At 42.0% G+C, this 16155-nt stretch overlaps 1 protein-coding gene across 1 annotated transcript in view; it reads left to right on the forward strand.

The window, feature by feature from the left end:
* Window positions 1-1595: 1595 nt before the first annotated feature.
* LOC122159778 (amyloid beta precursor protein binding family B member 1 interacting protein) overlaps window positions 1596-16155 on the forward strand; it is a 57834-nt gene continuing 43274 nt past the window's right edge. The window contains exons 1-2 of the mRNA XM_042817635.1: window positions 1596-1652; window positions 13383-13454. Of these exons, the coding sequence (XP_042673569.1) occupies window positions 13383-13454 (72 nt within the window). The 5' untranslated portion in view covers window positions 1596-1652. The remainder of the gene's footprint in view (window positions 1653-13382; window positions 13455-16155) is intronic.

Below are 16155 nucleotides of genomic sequence, written 5' to 3' on the forward strand. Positions count from 1 at the left end.
CTTTTGGAGAAAAGCACAATGCAAGGCTGGAATTCAGGGGAATGATTCTGCTGTAAATTCATTTTAGCTGAGAACTGAGAAAACAAATTAGGAAACACAACATATTTCTACCTGCTCTTGCTAAAACACTGTATGTCACTAACATTAGGACACATTGTTAATCAGGTCCATATCTGCTACAGCATTTCTCTCACCACATTTCTTCCTTATGAATACATGATGGCCTCCACCCATCCCACTGAAGCACAGTGCTCTCATGCTCCTGAATACAGCCCAAAACCTCAGAGAGCATTCAAGCATTCAAGGTCTTCCGGGATTTCCACGATTTTCTCCTCATTTTCCAGATAGGTGCCTTTCCCATCTGCACTGTTCCATAGAGAGAAAGATGCCTACCTGTTACAACCAGGTATAAGGAGAGCAGGAAGATACTACCATTCAGCGTTCCTAGTTGTATTTCAGGACACTTGGAGAGGGCAGGAATGAGCAAAGCTAGACATAGGAAAAAAAAAAAAGGCTCATTTGCATCACCAGAATAAATGTTTTCTGCATTATTATATAAATGCCTCAGTCATGTATTATAAGAACAGCAAAATAAGTGAAAAACCATTGCTGTAACCAGGGTGGGGCCTTATTACTGGTAGATTACATGCAGAAGTGAACTAATGCTTTTTGGCAGCAAAATGCACTATCAAATGTAAGTCTTTAAACATGTGCAAAGCATTCACTGCGGAGTGCTGATTGCAAAATTGACCTTGGGATGGTTTAAAAAACCAATTAATTGACAATGAGCATTTTGAAATTACCTCTCTCATTAGTACCATAATGATCCCAAAAGGCAAAAGAGCAACTGCAAAGAATGTCAGCAGTGAGAATACGCAGTACCCTCGGAACCTGACTCCCAAACTGATGAGTTAATGTTTAGTAACTCTGTGATCAATCAAGAATCAAGAGATGAGGCATATCTCCTGCAGCACTCCAAATTTCATCTTTTTCTCTTGATGCAAACTCACTGAACTAACTGATGCTTGCCTTTTATAGTTTCAGGTGGAAGACCCAGACGTGATCAGGTCTTTTCTGTGCCCCTTTGGATGGAATTTAATACGATCTGTAGGTATTTTTACTCAGTGACTTAAATTTCAGCACACCTCAAACAGTGCTTCACAATGCCACAAAGCAACGGAGAAGTGGGATGCTATGAGGGCAACGTGCTGGCTTGAGATGGATTACAAATAAATACGCAAATAAATATATTTACAAAAAGTGCAGCCAGTCTCTCCAAGATCACTTTTCTGTCAGAAAACCAGCAGCCCGGCCTCGCTGAGGTGGCCAAGGGTCTGGGCGTGCCTCGGGCACCATTTCGCGGGCTCACCACAGCCTTCGGGGCGGCCTCGAGCCGGGGAGTCACCGCCACCAGAAGCGCCGGGGAACGCAGCGGACACCCGAGAGCGGCCGCCTGCCCTCGGGGCTGAAGGCGGAGGGCGTTGCTGCGAGCGCTGGGGCGGCTCCCGCATAGGCAGCCCGCGGGCCGGCCCCACTTCCCCGCAGGCGCAGGGCGGGAGGGTTACCGCCGCGAAGGGAGAGCCGCAGAGCCGCCCCGCCGCGCCTCCTGCTCGCAGCAGCGCCGGGAGCCTCCCGCCCTCCCGCCGGCCAAGGTGAGTCGGGGGAGAGGGAAGCGTCGGCCCCGAAGGAGCGGGCGGGAGGAGGTCTGGAGGCGCCCGGCTGCGGTGGGGTGCAACGATAGCGGTGCCGGAGCGGGGAGCAGCGGCGGGCCCCGTTCCGGCCGGGGGACTCCCGCCTGTCGGAGGGCGGGAGCCGGCTGAGGGGAGCGCGGCCGCCCCACCGTCAGGCGGGTCGCGCCCCGCGGGGCTTCCGACGGCGGGCGGGGCCGCGGAGGGTGGCGGCGGTACGTAGCGGTGGGGCCCCGCGTTCTCCTTGAGGAGGCCCGCACCGCGTGCTGTCTGCACGGGAATGCCGCGGACGTAACGTGTACAGACAGTCCCCACGAGGTCCAATCCAAAGGTTTCAGCTTTGGATGAAATTTGGACGCTGGAATGCCTCCTGCCAGCAAAATACGCAGGATGCCATCACACCGTGACACAGTTTGACTTACTGAGGACCGTTCCTGCCCCACATTGCTCCCATCTGGAATTGATGTGGCTCCTGCTTGTTCCCTCTTAACCTCAGCTTCTGATATTTTGGCACTCGTTTTTCCTCTTTGGTTCTAGCTCCCCTTTGTGAATGATGTGAAACCCATGTTTTGCCATCTGTCCCCAATCCAAAAAAATACCTGCTTCAAATCTGACCCCGTGAGCATCACTGTTAGCTGGTGTAGGTGTGGCATTAGCAAGGCTGGGCACAGTGCAGTGCTCCATCAGACCTTGCAGAAGGCTGTGCTGGGCGACCTGCTCCACCTGTACAGGCTCCCACTTGTTCACCTTCACTGACTTTACAAACTTGTTTTCTAGAAACTTGGTAAAGAATGTGAATTTGGGTTAAAACTTAGTTTAAAACAGAATGTTTAACTTCTTTCTTCTATTTCCCCTCGTGGGCTTGCTAAGGAGACTATTGCATTAAATTGTACCTCATTCTTTGTGCAAGCTTTGCTTAAAAATGGAGATAATGTGGTTAGAAATATGGATTACAAATATCTTTGGGACGTTTAGTCAACAGAATGTTGCAGAGAGCTGAGTAATCCTTGCTTTATGTTCTTAGAGAATTTGGGTCCATCTGGGACCATGGAAAATTGTACTGACTCTGAAAGGGTATTTTTAATCATTTCCCCTTCCTTATTTCTTTTTCAAATACCTCCTTGGGTACTGCAGATACTTCTGGCATTGGGAGAAAAATATGACTGAAGGCTCAAAATAATTATTGGGCAAATTGTGTTTAATTGCTCATGCTGGAATTTGTGATTATTTGCTGTGCATTATCTTCAAGCAGAATATGAGTCCTTTGAAGTACTGGTTTATTTAATTATCAAATATTTATTCCTGCTTAGTTTGATTTTTACTGGTTAAAAGACTAAATCCTACTACAATTGAGCAGTATCCAGTAGATCGCATACAATAACTCATGCATTTATGAGTCAGTGTAGAGACTTGATCTTTCTTAACAAGTAAAGCTTTAGAAACTAATACATTTGGGGGGGCAGGAACTTGCACAGGGAGGCAGCAGCATGAGCACAGGGGGCAGCTAGTTTAGCCATGGTCTGAGGTTTCTTAGGAAGTAACAAATTTCCCAAATTCACTAAGATTTTGTTTTGCTGTTTTTCACCTTTCCTGTTAGCAGAAAAGGAACTGATGTCTTACAGCTATAATTTAGTATGGAGTGAGGAGAGAGGTGAGGCTTGGTGCAGGGATCAGCAGTTGTATCTGATCTTGAAAGTATCTGAGAAGGCTACTGGTCTGGAGTGCTCCAGGAGCTGAGAGGAGGGACTGCTTCATTCAGGAGGGAACCTGTCTGTTTGCAGATCACAAATGTCCATCATTCAAGGAGGAATCTGGGAACATGGATTTTCTTGAAAGAGCAGTTCTATTTCAGAGGTTCTATTACAGGGATATACCTAAATTAGATTTTACTGCTTATCATTCAGGTCCTTTCCAGCTCACTCTGCAAACTATCGATATTTTTCTTTCTGGTAAATCTTTTCATCTTCCATTTCATAACATCTTGACTTGTTTTGTTTTATGCTTATCTGACCTGTAGTGACATTGACTTCACGTTGTCAGGTGCTCATCTGAGGCAAAAGTGAAACTCAGCTTTTTGGTTGCCTGCAACAGTATACTGTCCTTAGCTTGTTTCTTTTTGAAGACTTCTAGTGACAGTGACATGCATCCATACAGATGACACTTCCCACCTCCCAAAGTACTTGCTGGACTTTATAGGCAGGGTCCTCCTCACTCAACTTCAAACATTACCATGTTAGTCACCAGAGGTTTTAGTTACCTTTATGGTCGACTGAGAAAGAGAGAGATGCTTGTCAAATTTCTGAGTTTTGCTGCTCAGTTTTAGACAGCTACTCATCATGATCTGTTAAACTGCCTTTGTTTCTCTTCACTGACTGAAAAAAAAAAAAGTCTAGGATAACGAGATTGGATGCAAATAACGAGATTGGATGCAAATGTTGTAGAAACTCCACCATATGTCTTTTCATGATTAGGAGTGACCCGTTTCTCCTGAAAAAGCAAATTTTAGCCAGCTTTCCTTATCATCCTGCATATTGATTCCTGACTACCCTAGATATTTGTTCATCTGCTAGAGTTGAAGTCATTACACTGTGAAAGAAACCAAGGTGCCTGTGTCCTCCTCTCCTGTTAGGAGACGTTTGCACATTTGCATGAATACCCATTCCTCACCGCAGCTTAATATTAATTTGTAGCATTGCTAATGAGCTGTGAATGAAAAGGAAACAAGTAGTTTTTATCTGACTTACAACTTTAATGTGGGAATTCGCACACTGGTTTGGTAATGATTGTTGAAAAATGATTGTCTGTCATTAGTTTCTAAGCCTTTCTTTTGAAAATTGACCTTTTAGATTGGTGGCAAGCAGTCATAACTTTTGCTACCAGAAGCCACATCAGATGGCAAGCAGCACTTTTTCTTCTTGTTGAAAATTGATACAGCATGCCATGAGTTTAGCTTCAAATAAATCAGTGTAACAGTTATTAAGGTAAAAAGGAGTGTTTGGGGGAGTGGGTGCATTATGAATCCTAGAAGAAAAAGAAGACTCACTGCATATGAACTTTTTTTTTCTATGCAACTTTGTTTAGAAATATATCCAGAGGCATTACTAGTCTAAGTTTTGTATCCTCAGAGTACCTGCATTTTTTACTTTTACCCTGTGTATTTGCTTGCAGTCTAAAGCAGTAGCTGTAAAGCCATGACATGTAACACTAATATCTCACTGTGTATCTGCTATCAGTGATGAGCTGACCCTTTGTGGCTAACAACACTGGCCAAGGAAAGTTCTCAGTTATACTCAGACCATTTAACTGACATAATAAACACAAAATGTTTATTTGGTGAAATTTTTTTCATCTTACCCACACCTGCCAGGAAGAGGGGGAGAATACAGGGAACAAGTCTGCAAATAGCAACACTGCTAGTCCCTCGAGCTCAGAGAGATAAGAATCATAATCATAATGGCACTAACTGGGTGCCTTTACTAACGAGAGTTGCAAATGACTTTCTGAGTCTCCTGTTTTAGGCAAAATGGTGTCTGCTAGAAGGCAGTTTGCCAAGGGAGTAGGAAAGGTCCACAGAACAGTCCCTGTCAGCCACTTGCTGGCATGCAGTCCATAGCAAATGAAAAGTTGCTTCTCAGTGGCCTTTGTTGTTTGATTTTGGTGCTCGTCTTTGGTAGCCCAGGGTACAGACACGTTATTACTTTTCTTCTTCTGAGAAGGATTTTTGTAACCTTTCCAGCATTACAAGGCCTGCCCCATTCTCTTGCTTGGTGTGGGAATTTCACTGAAGCACAGAGTCAAGAAGGATGCATGGGCCCAATAAGTCCTTCTAAATGTGTTTTTGTGGAAATGTGTCAGGAAAGAAAAGAGTGAGGCAGTGGCATTTCCTTATCATGGAAGGAAAACCATACAGAAATGGAACAGTTATGGACATGTCACAAGATTCTTCTCTAGCTACATTTTCTTCCTGTTTCCTCTGTGTGGTTTAGGGCTTGCTGGTCTGTGGCAAGGCAGCCACAGCCATACCAATATAATACCCCATCTGGGTGACTCCAGGCTTCCTCCTAGCCTAGAAATCTTTGTCTGAAATCTATTACTTATTGCTGTTTCTGATCAGAGTGTGTTTTGGTGAAAAAAAAAATACTGTGCTTAAAGTTTGTATGGTAACTTTCATTCCTTTTATTCCCTTTCTAAATTTGTCATATTGTTTCCATTTTCTGATATTTGGCATTCCTTCATTCAGTAGAATATTGGGGGAGGTGGGCAGGTTTTCCCACATTGTGGATCCATCTATTGCTTTCTCTCTCATGTGTGGGCTTCCGTTTTATGGTGGTTAGTCAGTCTGTGAATGCAGGGTCAGTCTGCCTGTGGATTTGAAAGCTAAATATCAAAATATTTGTTTAGTAAGGAGCCACAAGACAAGCCACCTATCACTGGGTGACCTGGGGATGAGGGAATTCTGGGAGTAGCTTAATGATAGCAATTGGGAATGAAATCCTTAGCCATGTGCTCCATTGCTGGGCAGAGTGAGGCTAAGCATCCAGATACGCCGGATCCAGAATATACCAACAATTTAACTTTTTTTACTTGGTGGCAATTTTTAAAAATGCAAAACAGTGTTGCTTCATCGTGTTAGTTATGTACAGCTGTGTTGGATAACTGGGAAAAAAGTTAAAAAAAAGGAAGGAAAAAACAATCCCAACATCAGCAAACATAGATTATGGGAAGGAACATGGAAGGGGATAGATAGAAGTAATTTGTCCAGCTTGCTGCCCTTTCCAGAAGATAAATCGGGGCAGTGGACATCCTTTTGCTGTGTGCCAGAAATTTGGCTTAGAACTAGGAGTTGTTTCTCCAGCCAATTCTGCATGAAGATGGCTATCATTTAAAACTTGGTGGAGAGTTTGTGCCCTCTGTATAGCTCACAGTAGGAAAATCCCCAAGCTGGACCATTCTGCAGTAAATAATTGTGACAAAGGGAAAATGAGATTACAAAGTCTGTGGCTGTATAATATTTCTTTAATGCTGTTAGACCTAGGCCAGACTGAAGCATGTTGTCTGCTGAGAGGACACTATGTAAAGAACAGAAGTGGCACTGCTTCCTAGCTCCATAAAAGCAGTCCCCTTGTGGAGTTGACAGGAGACTCCGAAGTGAAGTCCTGGAAGATAAAAATGTCTATTTCAGGTGCGCAGTCAATTTAGTCAGCAAGTTGTCTCCACAGTGGTTAGCATCATGTATTTCAGAAGAAGGTATAAGAAATCCTTCGCTGAGAGGCACTTTGTTATCTGTCTTGAAACCTTTGCTCAGATTCCAGATTAGTAAAGCCTTTATTTTGGGCCATGAAGTATGAGATTCATCATTCATACCTGTGTTTCTGTGTTGACCTGTGTTGACCTCATTGCCTTTCAGTACCCAAAGGGAGCCTACAAATAGGAGGGAAATCAACTCTTTGAAAGAGTAGGTAACAGCAGGACAAGGGGAAATGGTTTTAAGTAGAGGGAGGGACCTGGGCAGCCTGGTCTATTATTAAATGTGGAGGTTGGTGGCCCAGTATGTGGCAGGGGTTGGAGATTCATGATCCTTGAGGTCCCTTCCAACCCTGGCCATTCTGTGATTCCGTTTCTCTAGAATACTAACACTTTTTCAGCTATAATTGTGTGTAGAGAAAACCAACTCAGCAACTTACTAACTCACTGGTTTTGGTGATAAATTTTGTGGGTACACTGTGCAAATTTCCTGGAAGAGTTGTGCAGAGTTTTGGTTTCATTTAATATGCCATTCTTTTTGTGTTATAAACCAGGGCAGTATGATGCCTCAGTACCTTCCTCTGGCTCTTCATGCACTTTTAATCACACTCCTCTCCTACTGATCTGTGATCTGGGCTACCTGTGGGTTTCAAAACACTGTAGAATTCATTCTGCTCCAAAAGGCATTTAAACATTAAGCATTCTGCTAGGAGAAGGTAGTGGTCACCTGGATAGTGAAACCGCTGGTGTTTATTTTGGTGGACTTAGAACTTTGACATTTGTGTGCTGTAGTGCAGGGACTAGGAGGTGAAGATGTAGTTTCAATCTTTTTATGTGACTTGTAAAAATACAGTTTTGTCTATTTTTATCCTTACTGTTTGCTTGTGTCACAGCTCAACAGTAACAGACAATTCTGTGTCTGTAACTTCTACCAGATGACTAAGTGGTTCCTGACATGGTTCCTCTCACAACTCTCCTGCATGTTTTGTCCTACTGATATCACACTGTTCCTTTATCCTCTTTGTTGTTGTGTAGCCCTTGGTTCATTAGACTGCATCAACTCAACTGAGACTGTGTTGCAGAGATGGTATTCTCATTTGTGATGCCGTTGGTGTTTCCTGTTCAGTATTACACAAGGGCTTCAAGCTTGTTTTCAGATTGCAAGTGCAGAACCTTGTTACCATGTGACTTAGACCACTTTTCCTGTTGAAAGGGGCTGGCTTTCAGTAGTTCTTGCAGAGGTGTTAGTAGCAACTCTAATTTTGCTTGGTACCATGCCTGAGCTGCACAGTATAATCAGTTAGCTTTCATGATTGGTTGGTTTTGTTTGTTTGTTTGTTTTGTTTTAATAGTCTCTTTTTTAAGATGAATTCTGTGCTGTTGTTCTATTGCTACTGTCAGCTTCCTGCCAAGGGATGATGATTCTATCCAACAATTCCACTCCCTGAGTATTGTTCATGGGCACTGTCCAGTTGTCTTATGTAAATGTACACATTAGTTGTGAACTCCAGTGACAGTGTTGGTGGATGAGGGAAGAGAAACAGATCTCATATGCCTTGTCTTGTGCAAGGCTTTTGACACAGTCCCACCCAAAATCCTTCCCTCTGAATCAGAGACACATGGATCTGATGGATGGACTGTTTGGTGGATAAGGAATTGGCCGGATAGCCACATCCAAAGAGTTGCAGACAATGGCTCGGTGTCAGAGTGGGGACCAGTGATGAGTGGTGTATTGAGACTGGTACTGTTTAATATCTTGATTAATAATGTGGGCAGTGGCGTCAAGCACAGTACAGTGGTGTCTGGATGACACCAAGGTGAGCAATGAAGTTGGTACACAGAAGGAAGGATGTCATCCACAGGGACCCTGGACAGGCTTGAGAAGTGGACCTGTGTGAACTTTATACAGTTCAGCAAGGCCTGGTGCAAGGTCCTGAATGTGGGCTGGAGCAATCCCAAGCATCAGTGCAGACTCAAGGATGAGTGGATAGAGAGCAGCCCTGCAATAATGGACTGTTGGATGAAAAACTGGATATGAGATGTGTGTTGTCAGCCCAGAAAGCCAATCCTAAGCTGCATCAAAAGAGGGTGGCCAGCAGGTTAAGGGAAGTGATTTCCCCACCTTCTGTTCTGTTGTGAAACCCCACCTCAGTACTGTGTTCAGCTTTGGGGCCCCCAGCTCAAGAAAGAAGATGGACCTATTAGAGCAGGTCTAGAGGAGGCCATGGGTATGCTCCAGAGGCTGGAGTACCTCTCCTATGAAGAGGGGCTGGGAGAATTAGGGTGGTTCAGCCTGGAGAAGAAAAGGCTTTGGAAAGAACTCATTGTGGCTTTCCAAGACTTGAAAGGACTACAAGAATGCTGGAGAGTGACTCTTTATCAGGGAGTAGAGAGATAGAGTAAGGGTAACTGTTTTAAACTGAAAGAGAGATTAGGATAAGATAGATAAAGGAAATTCTTTATTCAGAGGGCAGTGAGGCATGGCACTGCTGCCCAGATAAGCTGTGGATGCCCATTGCTGGAGTCATTCAAGGCCAGGTTGGGTGGGGCCTTGGGTGGTCTGATCTTGACGGTGACTGCCCTTGCCTTTCAACACAAGCCATTCTATAGAATTGCAAAACTTTCTTCATTCTTAAAATAAATAAAGCAGTGGGTGATTTTATTTTCTATAAAATCTGTGTGGTAAAAAAAAGGTGACCACAGTGCCTTCTAATGGGATACAAGAACTAAAGACCAATAGCAAGTAACAAAGAAGAAAACATGGCTCACACCCTCCAGTTACCAGCAACAGCACAAGTGCATTCTGTCCAGAAAGGTGCTGCTCCTTTGGCTGCTAACTTTAAATGAGGGTGAGGAGGGTCGGATCCAGGCTCCACCCCTTCCAGTCTCTCAGGTGCATTGGTTGCACCTGAGCTCCCTGGCTTAGCCATGCCTTCTTACCTGGTGCTCAACCGTTGGTTCCGGCCGTGACCTCACAAATCCTCTGTAAGCATCTTAACAAATCAAGGTGTTTACAACCATACAGAAATCACACTGGTTAGTGACAGAGTTTGTATTACAGACCATCAAAGGTAGTTCCTGTTCTGCATGTCAGTGCATGACACTGAATTATATTAATGAGGTTCTACTTAGCCTGTGTAGGATTGTGCACTGGGAGACTGAGTGCAAGGACTGTTTCTTCGTTCTTGTATCTTAGCAAGGAATTTCTTTTTGGTGCCCTGGAGTCCCAGATCAGCCTTGTGAGAACAGGATAATGCACTGCCCACAAAGTCTGTTTCTCATGCAAATACAGCAAGTTGGGTAGCTTTCCCTGCATCTGCTGAATTTCTCTGTGGTTGGAGGTTAGATAATTAAATTCCAACTTCCCACCCTATAGCTCAAGACATCTAGAAATTTTCTTTTCCTTTTAAAATAAAAGTATATAGGGAGTAGACATGCAGAAGCTGAAAGCTTTGTGTGGCTCTGTTGCCAAGTTTAGAAATGCAGCACACTGGAGTTCTGTGTTGTTGGACAGGGCTTCAGGCTGCTTCTTGTGGAAGAGTTGGAGGTCCCCTCAGAGGGTCACCTGAATGGATGTGTGTTTTTGGAAATGCCAGCAAAGCCTATGACAGAAGAAGTGTCCCTCAGACTCAAATGTTGAAGGAGAAGGCAGAGCAAATATGCTGAAATCAGACTTTTCTTGGGGTAAACTGAAACACAAAGATGTTAGCAGTGCAAAGAGCTCTGTTATGCACCAGTCTCTTACTTTAGATTTAAATGACTTTTAAGAGCCAAGTGGCTGCTAAATCTCCCATTGAGAAGGTAAAAAAAAAAAAAAATAGGACAAGAAGGTCTGAGGGGCTTGTAGTAAGTGGCAATATGAATAAATGTACTGATGAGTCAAAATGCAATTAGTTGATATTTCTGTTTTATATCAACCTTGTGAGAGTTTAATATGCGTGGAACACACAGTGAGACTTGGTGGTTAAAATAGAAAGCTGAAGAGAATATGCACAGTAGGTAAACAGTGTGAGAAATGTGGGAGTATTAAAAAAAAAAAAAAAAGGCAGCTTTCATCAGGAAATGAGAGCTCAGTGCAGATCTGAGGATGTGAAATTTGGGGGGAATAAACCAAGGGAATACCTTTTCCTGTTATTGGTGTCAATTCAAAAGGGGATAGAAGGCTCAGCTTAAATGTCAGTCACATTAAAAATACGTTTGATTCAGATGTTTGCCTTTCCAAATGCCCCTCCTAAATCTTCTTATTCTTTACTACCACTATTTCCTCTTTTTATTTTAATTCTCTTTTCTCTGCTTGAAGTCTTTTGCATAACATGGGAAACATGGTGAAAGTACTGACTTTTCAGTTTAGTTCATAGTGATTTTAAGAGTTGTTATTAGTAGTGCTATATACAGGATAGCTGCAGATATTTTAGAAGATACAAAGGAGGACTGAGTCTGTAACTCAGTATTCTCCTGGGAGCTTAGGTAATTTTTTTCCCCTTTTTTGTTAATAATAGCTTAATACAGCTGCAAGTTTCACTTTGAGTTTTTGGTTTGAATAACTTCAAGGCTATTTATAAGTAAGTTAAAAAAGAAAAAAAAAAAGATTCTTCTGGTCCTATATGCAGTAACATCTGCCTTGAATGGGCTAGTTCCCGTGTCTGGTTGTTGTTTTGTCTGTTTGTTCCTTCTGAAGCACGGAGAGAAAAGAAATGAGAATGGAGAGGAGTCCTGAATATGACGGAGCAAAGAAGAGAAGAGCAGACAGACACACTTGAGTTCCCCATTCTGGGCATTCATTTTACTGTCTTTTGTTTTTCTAGCTCATGACAAAATCTGCAATGAATTTTGAAAGTTCTTATATTAGTCTAAGAGATCATCCAATGTGTTTTCACATAAAAATATTTTCTTCACAGTTTGGTGATGGGGATGTTTAACTTTTCTTCCTGAAAGAATTTAAGAGAAAAAGACAGAAACAAGTAGGAGGAGTGGCTTGGTGATGGGTTGTCATGATAGATGTCAGCTCATGGGAGGTGACACTTGAAAGGGACGGACACTGACACATTTCCTTCCTAATGCAAGTGTTCTGGCCCATGTGCCTGAGGTGTAAAAAGCCCTAATGTTAAAATCTATATGATTGGATGAGAAAAAATCATTAGTGACTAACTCTGATGTTGAAATGTAAAATTCATAGTGAATTATTTGCACTTAACTTTTCCATACAATCATTTTATTTCCCCATGAATCAAATGAGTCTGAATGTTCAGAAAATCATATGCTTGCAAAGAAGATATGAATTTATTAGTACCTTTAAAAAAGAAACCAATATAATCTGGTTAAACTGTTCTGTAATACAGTATTCAGTGCTCTTTGTTGGTTTTTTTTTTCAGGAAAACAATTTCAGTTGGTTCATGGAACTAGTCTGATGTCTTGTTCCTGAAAGTAAAACTGAAACAGCTAAACACACAACAACATACAAACAGCTACAGCTGATAAGGTCCTCAAAAGTCAGAGAAAACAGAAAGGTGTAAAATATTTGTTACTTAACTACTGATGAGACACTATCAGTACAATACCAGTATGAGCTGCAGCTCCAGTTCTTGTCTTAAACAGATCCAACTTTAATCTATCTGATCAAATAATTGCCATTTGCCTATCTCTTTATTGAAAATTGATTCTCCATGTACCAGATAAGCTGCTACACAGTTATTGATTTGAATATATGAATTAAGATTTAGTAATTATGCACGCAACCAAAATACTGCTGGATCTACAAAAACTGACTTTTATAGAGAAAGCTCTGTAGGATTCATACAGTGAGCCATTCAGTGTGGGTTGGTCAGCTGGAAACGAAGCAGATGAGATGATTTCAGCTTTCCATTTGCTCGCTCATGTGTGACATGCTGTTAACAGCATTCAGTTCCCAAATCTGTAAGTCTTGGATTTGCAGGACCTAAGAGAACTGTGCAAATTCAAAGCCTTGCTTGCAATTGCCTTGCTTGCAGTTGCCTGCACCTCGTTCAAGTGACACTCTTTTACACTACTTCACTTCTTCCAAAGGAACTTCTATAGGAGAAAGAAGAAGGGGATGATAGCAGAAACATTATCTCCCTATGAATGTCATTTGGCACTGTCCTCAAATCCTGACTCATGCAGCAGAAGTCACCATTATCATGCAGCCCTCTACATGCTTTCCTTGTCTCAGTGCTCTCCCTCAGTTGCTTTGAGGTTGGATGAGATGGAAGTTCTCTGAGTCTACTAGTATTTGAAAAAAAATAGTGAAAAATACTGAGACAAAAAGTTGGTTATGTACTTAGTCGTAACCAGGTCCTGAACAAGATTACACCCAGTAAACTCCAGGGGTACTTGGCATCTCCAGTGGAATTCTGCATATCCTCTGGTTTTGACCATTGCTGGCTTTGGAATGAATTTGTGATGATTCATTGCCTGTGGATTTTTTTCTTTCAGATGGAGCAAACATGTGATGATATAGATGAAATGTTCAGCAATTTACTTGGGGAGATGGACATGCTGACCCAGGTAAATCATTTTTTTCCAATCAAAATTCTTCTGAGAAACCTTCAACTGAATTTCTCTGCCTGACATTTAAATCACGTGGCCTGTAGAAGAAGGGAATATCAGTGCAGGCTAGATAGTTATTGACATATAACTGCTTATGAAAGATTCTTTCTCAAAAACAAGCAAACAAATAAATAAGCAATTTATATCCTTCTTGGACTCAGTCCCAAGAAGGTGAAAGATTCGGAGTTTGAGTCAGAATTTTCAGTTATGAATGCTTTGCATACATGGGTAAATGAGATACAGCCTGCATATCATTGTACACTTTGGAAATAAAAACAACATTTAATATTATCTTGAGTGTATTCATGTAGCAATACAAGTCATCTTTAGATATGCCAAAATATTAAGTTACAGCTAGTAACAAGCAGTTCAAGGATTTATGGAGACATTATTTCCAGTGCAGAATACAGTCTTGAGAGGAAACTATAAAACAGCAGGAGCCTATTTCTAAACCTAAATACTTCCTGCAAAGCCTGATGAAAGAGAATTTTTATTTCTAAAAGATACAAGCTCTGTAAATTTGTTGTACTTTAATATATGCTTGTTTGAAAACACTTAAGCTGTTGTCTTAGATGTGATGTGTGAATTGCTTACAGCCCCTGTTTTGAGATATCTTTTCTACTGGTAATTCCCAATCTTGCCAAATTAAATACCAGTAATTGTGAGTCACATAATGGGGATTATGCTTAAATAAGTGGCTTTGTATGAAAGTCAGGATTCTGTATTACTTTCTTAGCTGTCAGATCCCAATACTTTGCTCCTTGATAGCTTTTCACCTTCTTAAGAGCTTTTTTGTGGTCATGTATACTCAATATTTGTGTGTGTATATAAAGAGAATTTCTTTTAGGGTGATTTCATTTCATTATTGTGTTTTGAAAACTGACAAAAGGCTGCTTGTGATAAATTTTACTTCCTCAGACAAGGCATGACATCATGTGTGCAGGGGGGGGAGTAAGAGTGTGAGCTTCTCCACTCAGTGGTGCAGATGGGACAGGATGTATTTCTAAAACCAAGACTGACTCTCCTCCTCCCTAATGTGCTGACATCACCCCTTCCCTAAACTCACATGTGCTTCATTCCTCCCTCTCCCCCTACTTACACCAAGTTGATTTTTATGAGAGTAAGTATTAACACAATAGCAGTGTTTAAAGTCATCAGTGGTTTCCAGCTTTGTACAGCTTGAGAAGAAACCAACATGTCTTGAGTGGGTAATAAGTGAAAAGAGTTCCAGGAAAAACATTTATATTAATTTTCATGAAAAATAGCTCTCAGTTTCAGGCAACTCAAAAATGCAAATGCCCCAGTACAAACTGACAATGAACAAAATGTCATACTGGAGCTTGTTGGATAAATGAAGTAATCCTTCCATTGTGTGCAGTGTTGCTAAGATCTCAACTGGGAAATTCTGTCCAGTGTTAGCAGTGCATTTTGAAGAGAAAGAGGGTCAACTTGAGAAAATCCAGAGGAAGGTAATGGGAATTATGAGTAAAAGAAATATGACTTATAAGAAAAGATTGCACAGGGGTTGTTTAGTCTAGAGGAGACTGCTAACAATCTTAAAATATATAGAAGTCAGCTTTCATAGCAGAAAATTTGTTTCCCCATGTCCACAGAGAGTAACAGTACAGGGAACAGCCTTCAGCTGCAGCACAGGAAGGTTAGCTTAACCTCTGAGGAAAGGTTTGATGACAGGGATAGCAGTCTCAGCAGAGAAGCAGTAGAACAGTGCAAGAAGAGATGCTGGATTTCATCTGATTGGAAACTTCAAAAATGAGGTTAACAGTACTTTTGTCAAATGTGTCCAAGGTATAACTGGCTGGTAGTGGGACAAGTCTAGACAGCTCCTTGAAATTCCTTCCAGTCTTGTCTATGGTGTTTGCTTGTTACAGCTATAATCTTAAAAAATGAGGAATAGAAGTGGAATTTATCTTCACTGTATGCACTTTTCCTAAAATTAAGAAAGTATTGCTTTTATGCTTGTTTCCTAAACTGCAAGCCACAGACTAGAAATTCTCTATTTAACTATGAAGATTTGCAGTTTCCATTGCAAACAGCAGCATGTTTTGCTGTTGGTTAGCTGGTGTTATTTGTTTTCAAACATCAGGAGAAGACAAAACCAAGATTTATATTAGTAAATATAATGCTGGAGGAAGTGGCACTGCACAGCTCAAATCTGTGCGCGTACGCAGCTAAATTTCACACACCTCCACCTCTCTTCCCAAAAAACTCAAAAAGCCTTTCAAAATGAGTCTGGCTTTTCAGTGTCTCTGTTGGAGGCCAAGAGAGTTGGGGTTGTTTGGTTTAGAGAAGGCTCTAGGGAGACCTTACAGTGGCCTTCCAGTACCTAAATTGATCTATAAAAAGCTGGAGAGGTACTTTTTATCAGAGAATGTAGTGATCGGATAAGGGGTGATGGCTTTAAAATGGAAGAGAGTAGATGTAGAGTAGACACTACAGAAGAAGTTGTTTACGATGAAGTTACTGAGACGCTGCAACAGGCAACCCAGAGGAGCTGTGGATGCCCCTGTTCCTGGAGGTGGTTGAGGCCAGGTTGCATGGAGCCCTGGGAAATCAGGTCTAGAGGGAGGTGTCCCTGCCTGTGGCAGGGGACCAGAACTAGGTGATCTTTAAGGTTCTTTTCAACCCAAACAGTTCCATG

Source organism: Centrocercus urophasianus, unplaced genomic scaffold, assembly GCF_019232065.1.
Source record: "Centrocercus urophasianus isolate 14NV4802_14NV808 unplaced genomic scaffold, USGS_Curo_1.0 seq_16, whole genome shotgun sequence".
NCBI lineage: Eukaryota > Metazoa > Chordata > Aves > Galliformes > Phasianidae > Centrocercus > Centrocercus urophasianus.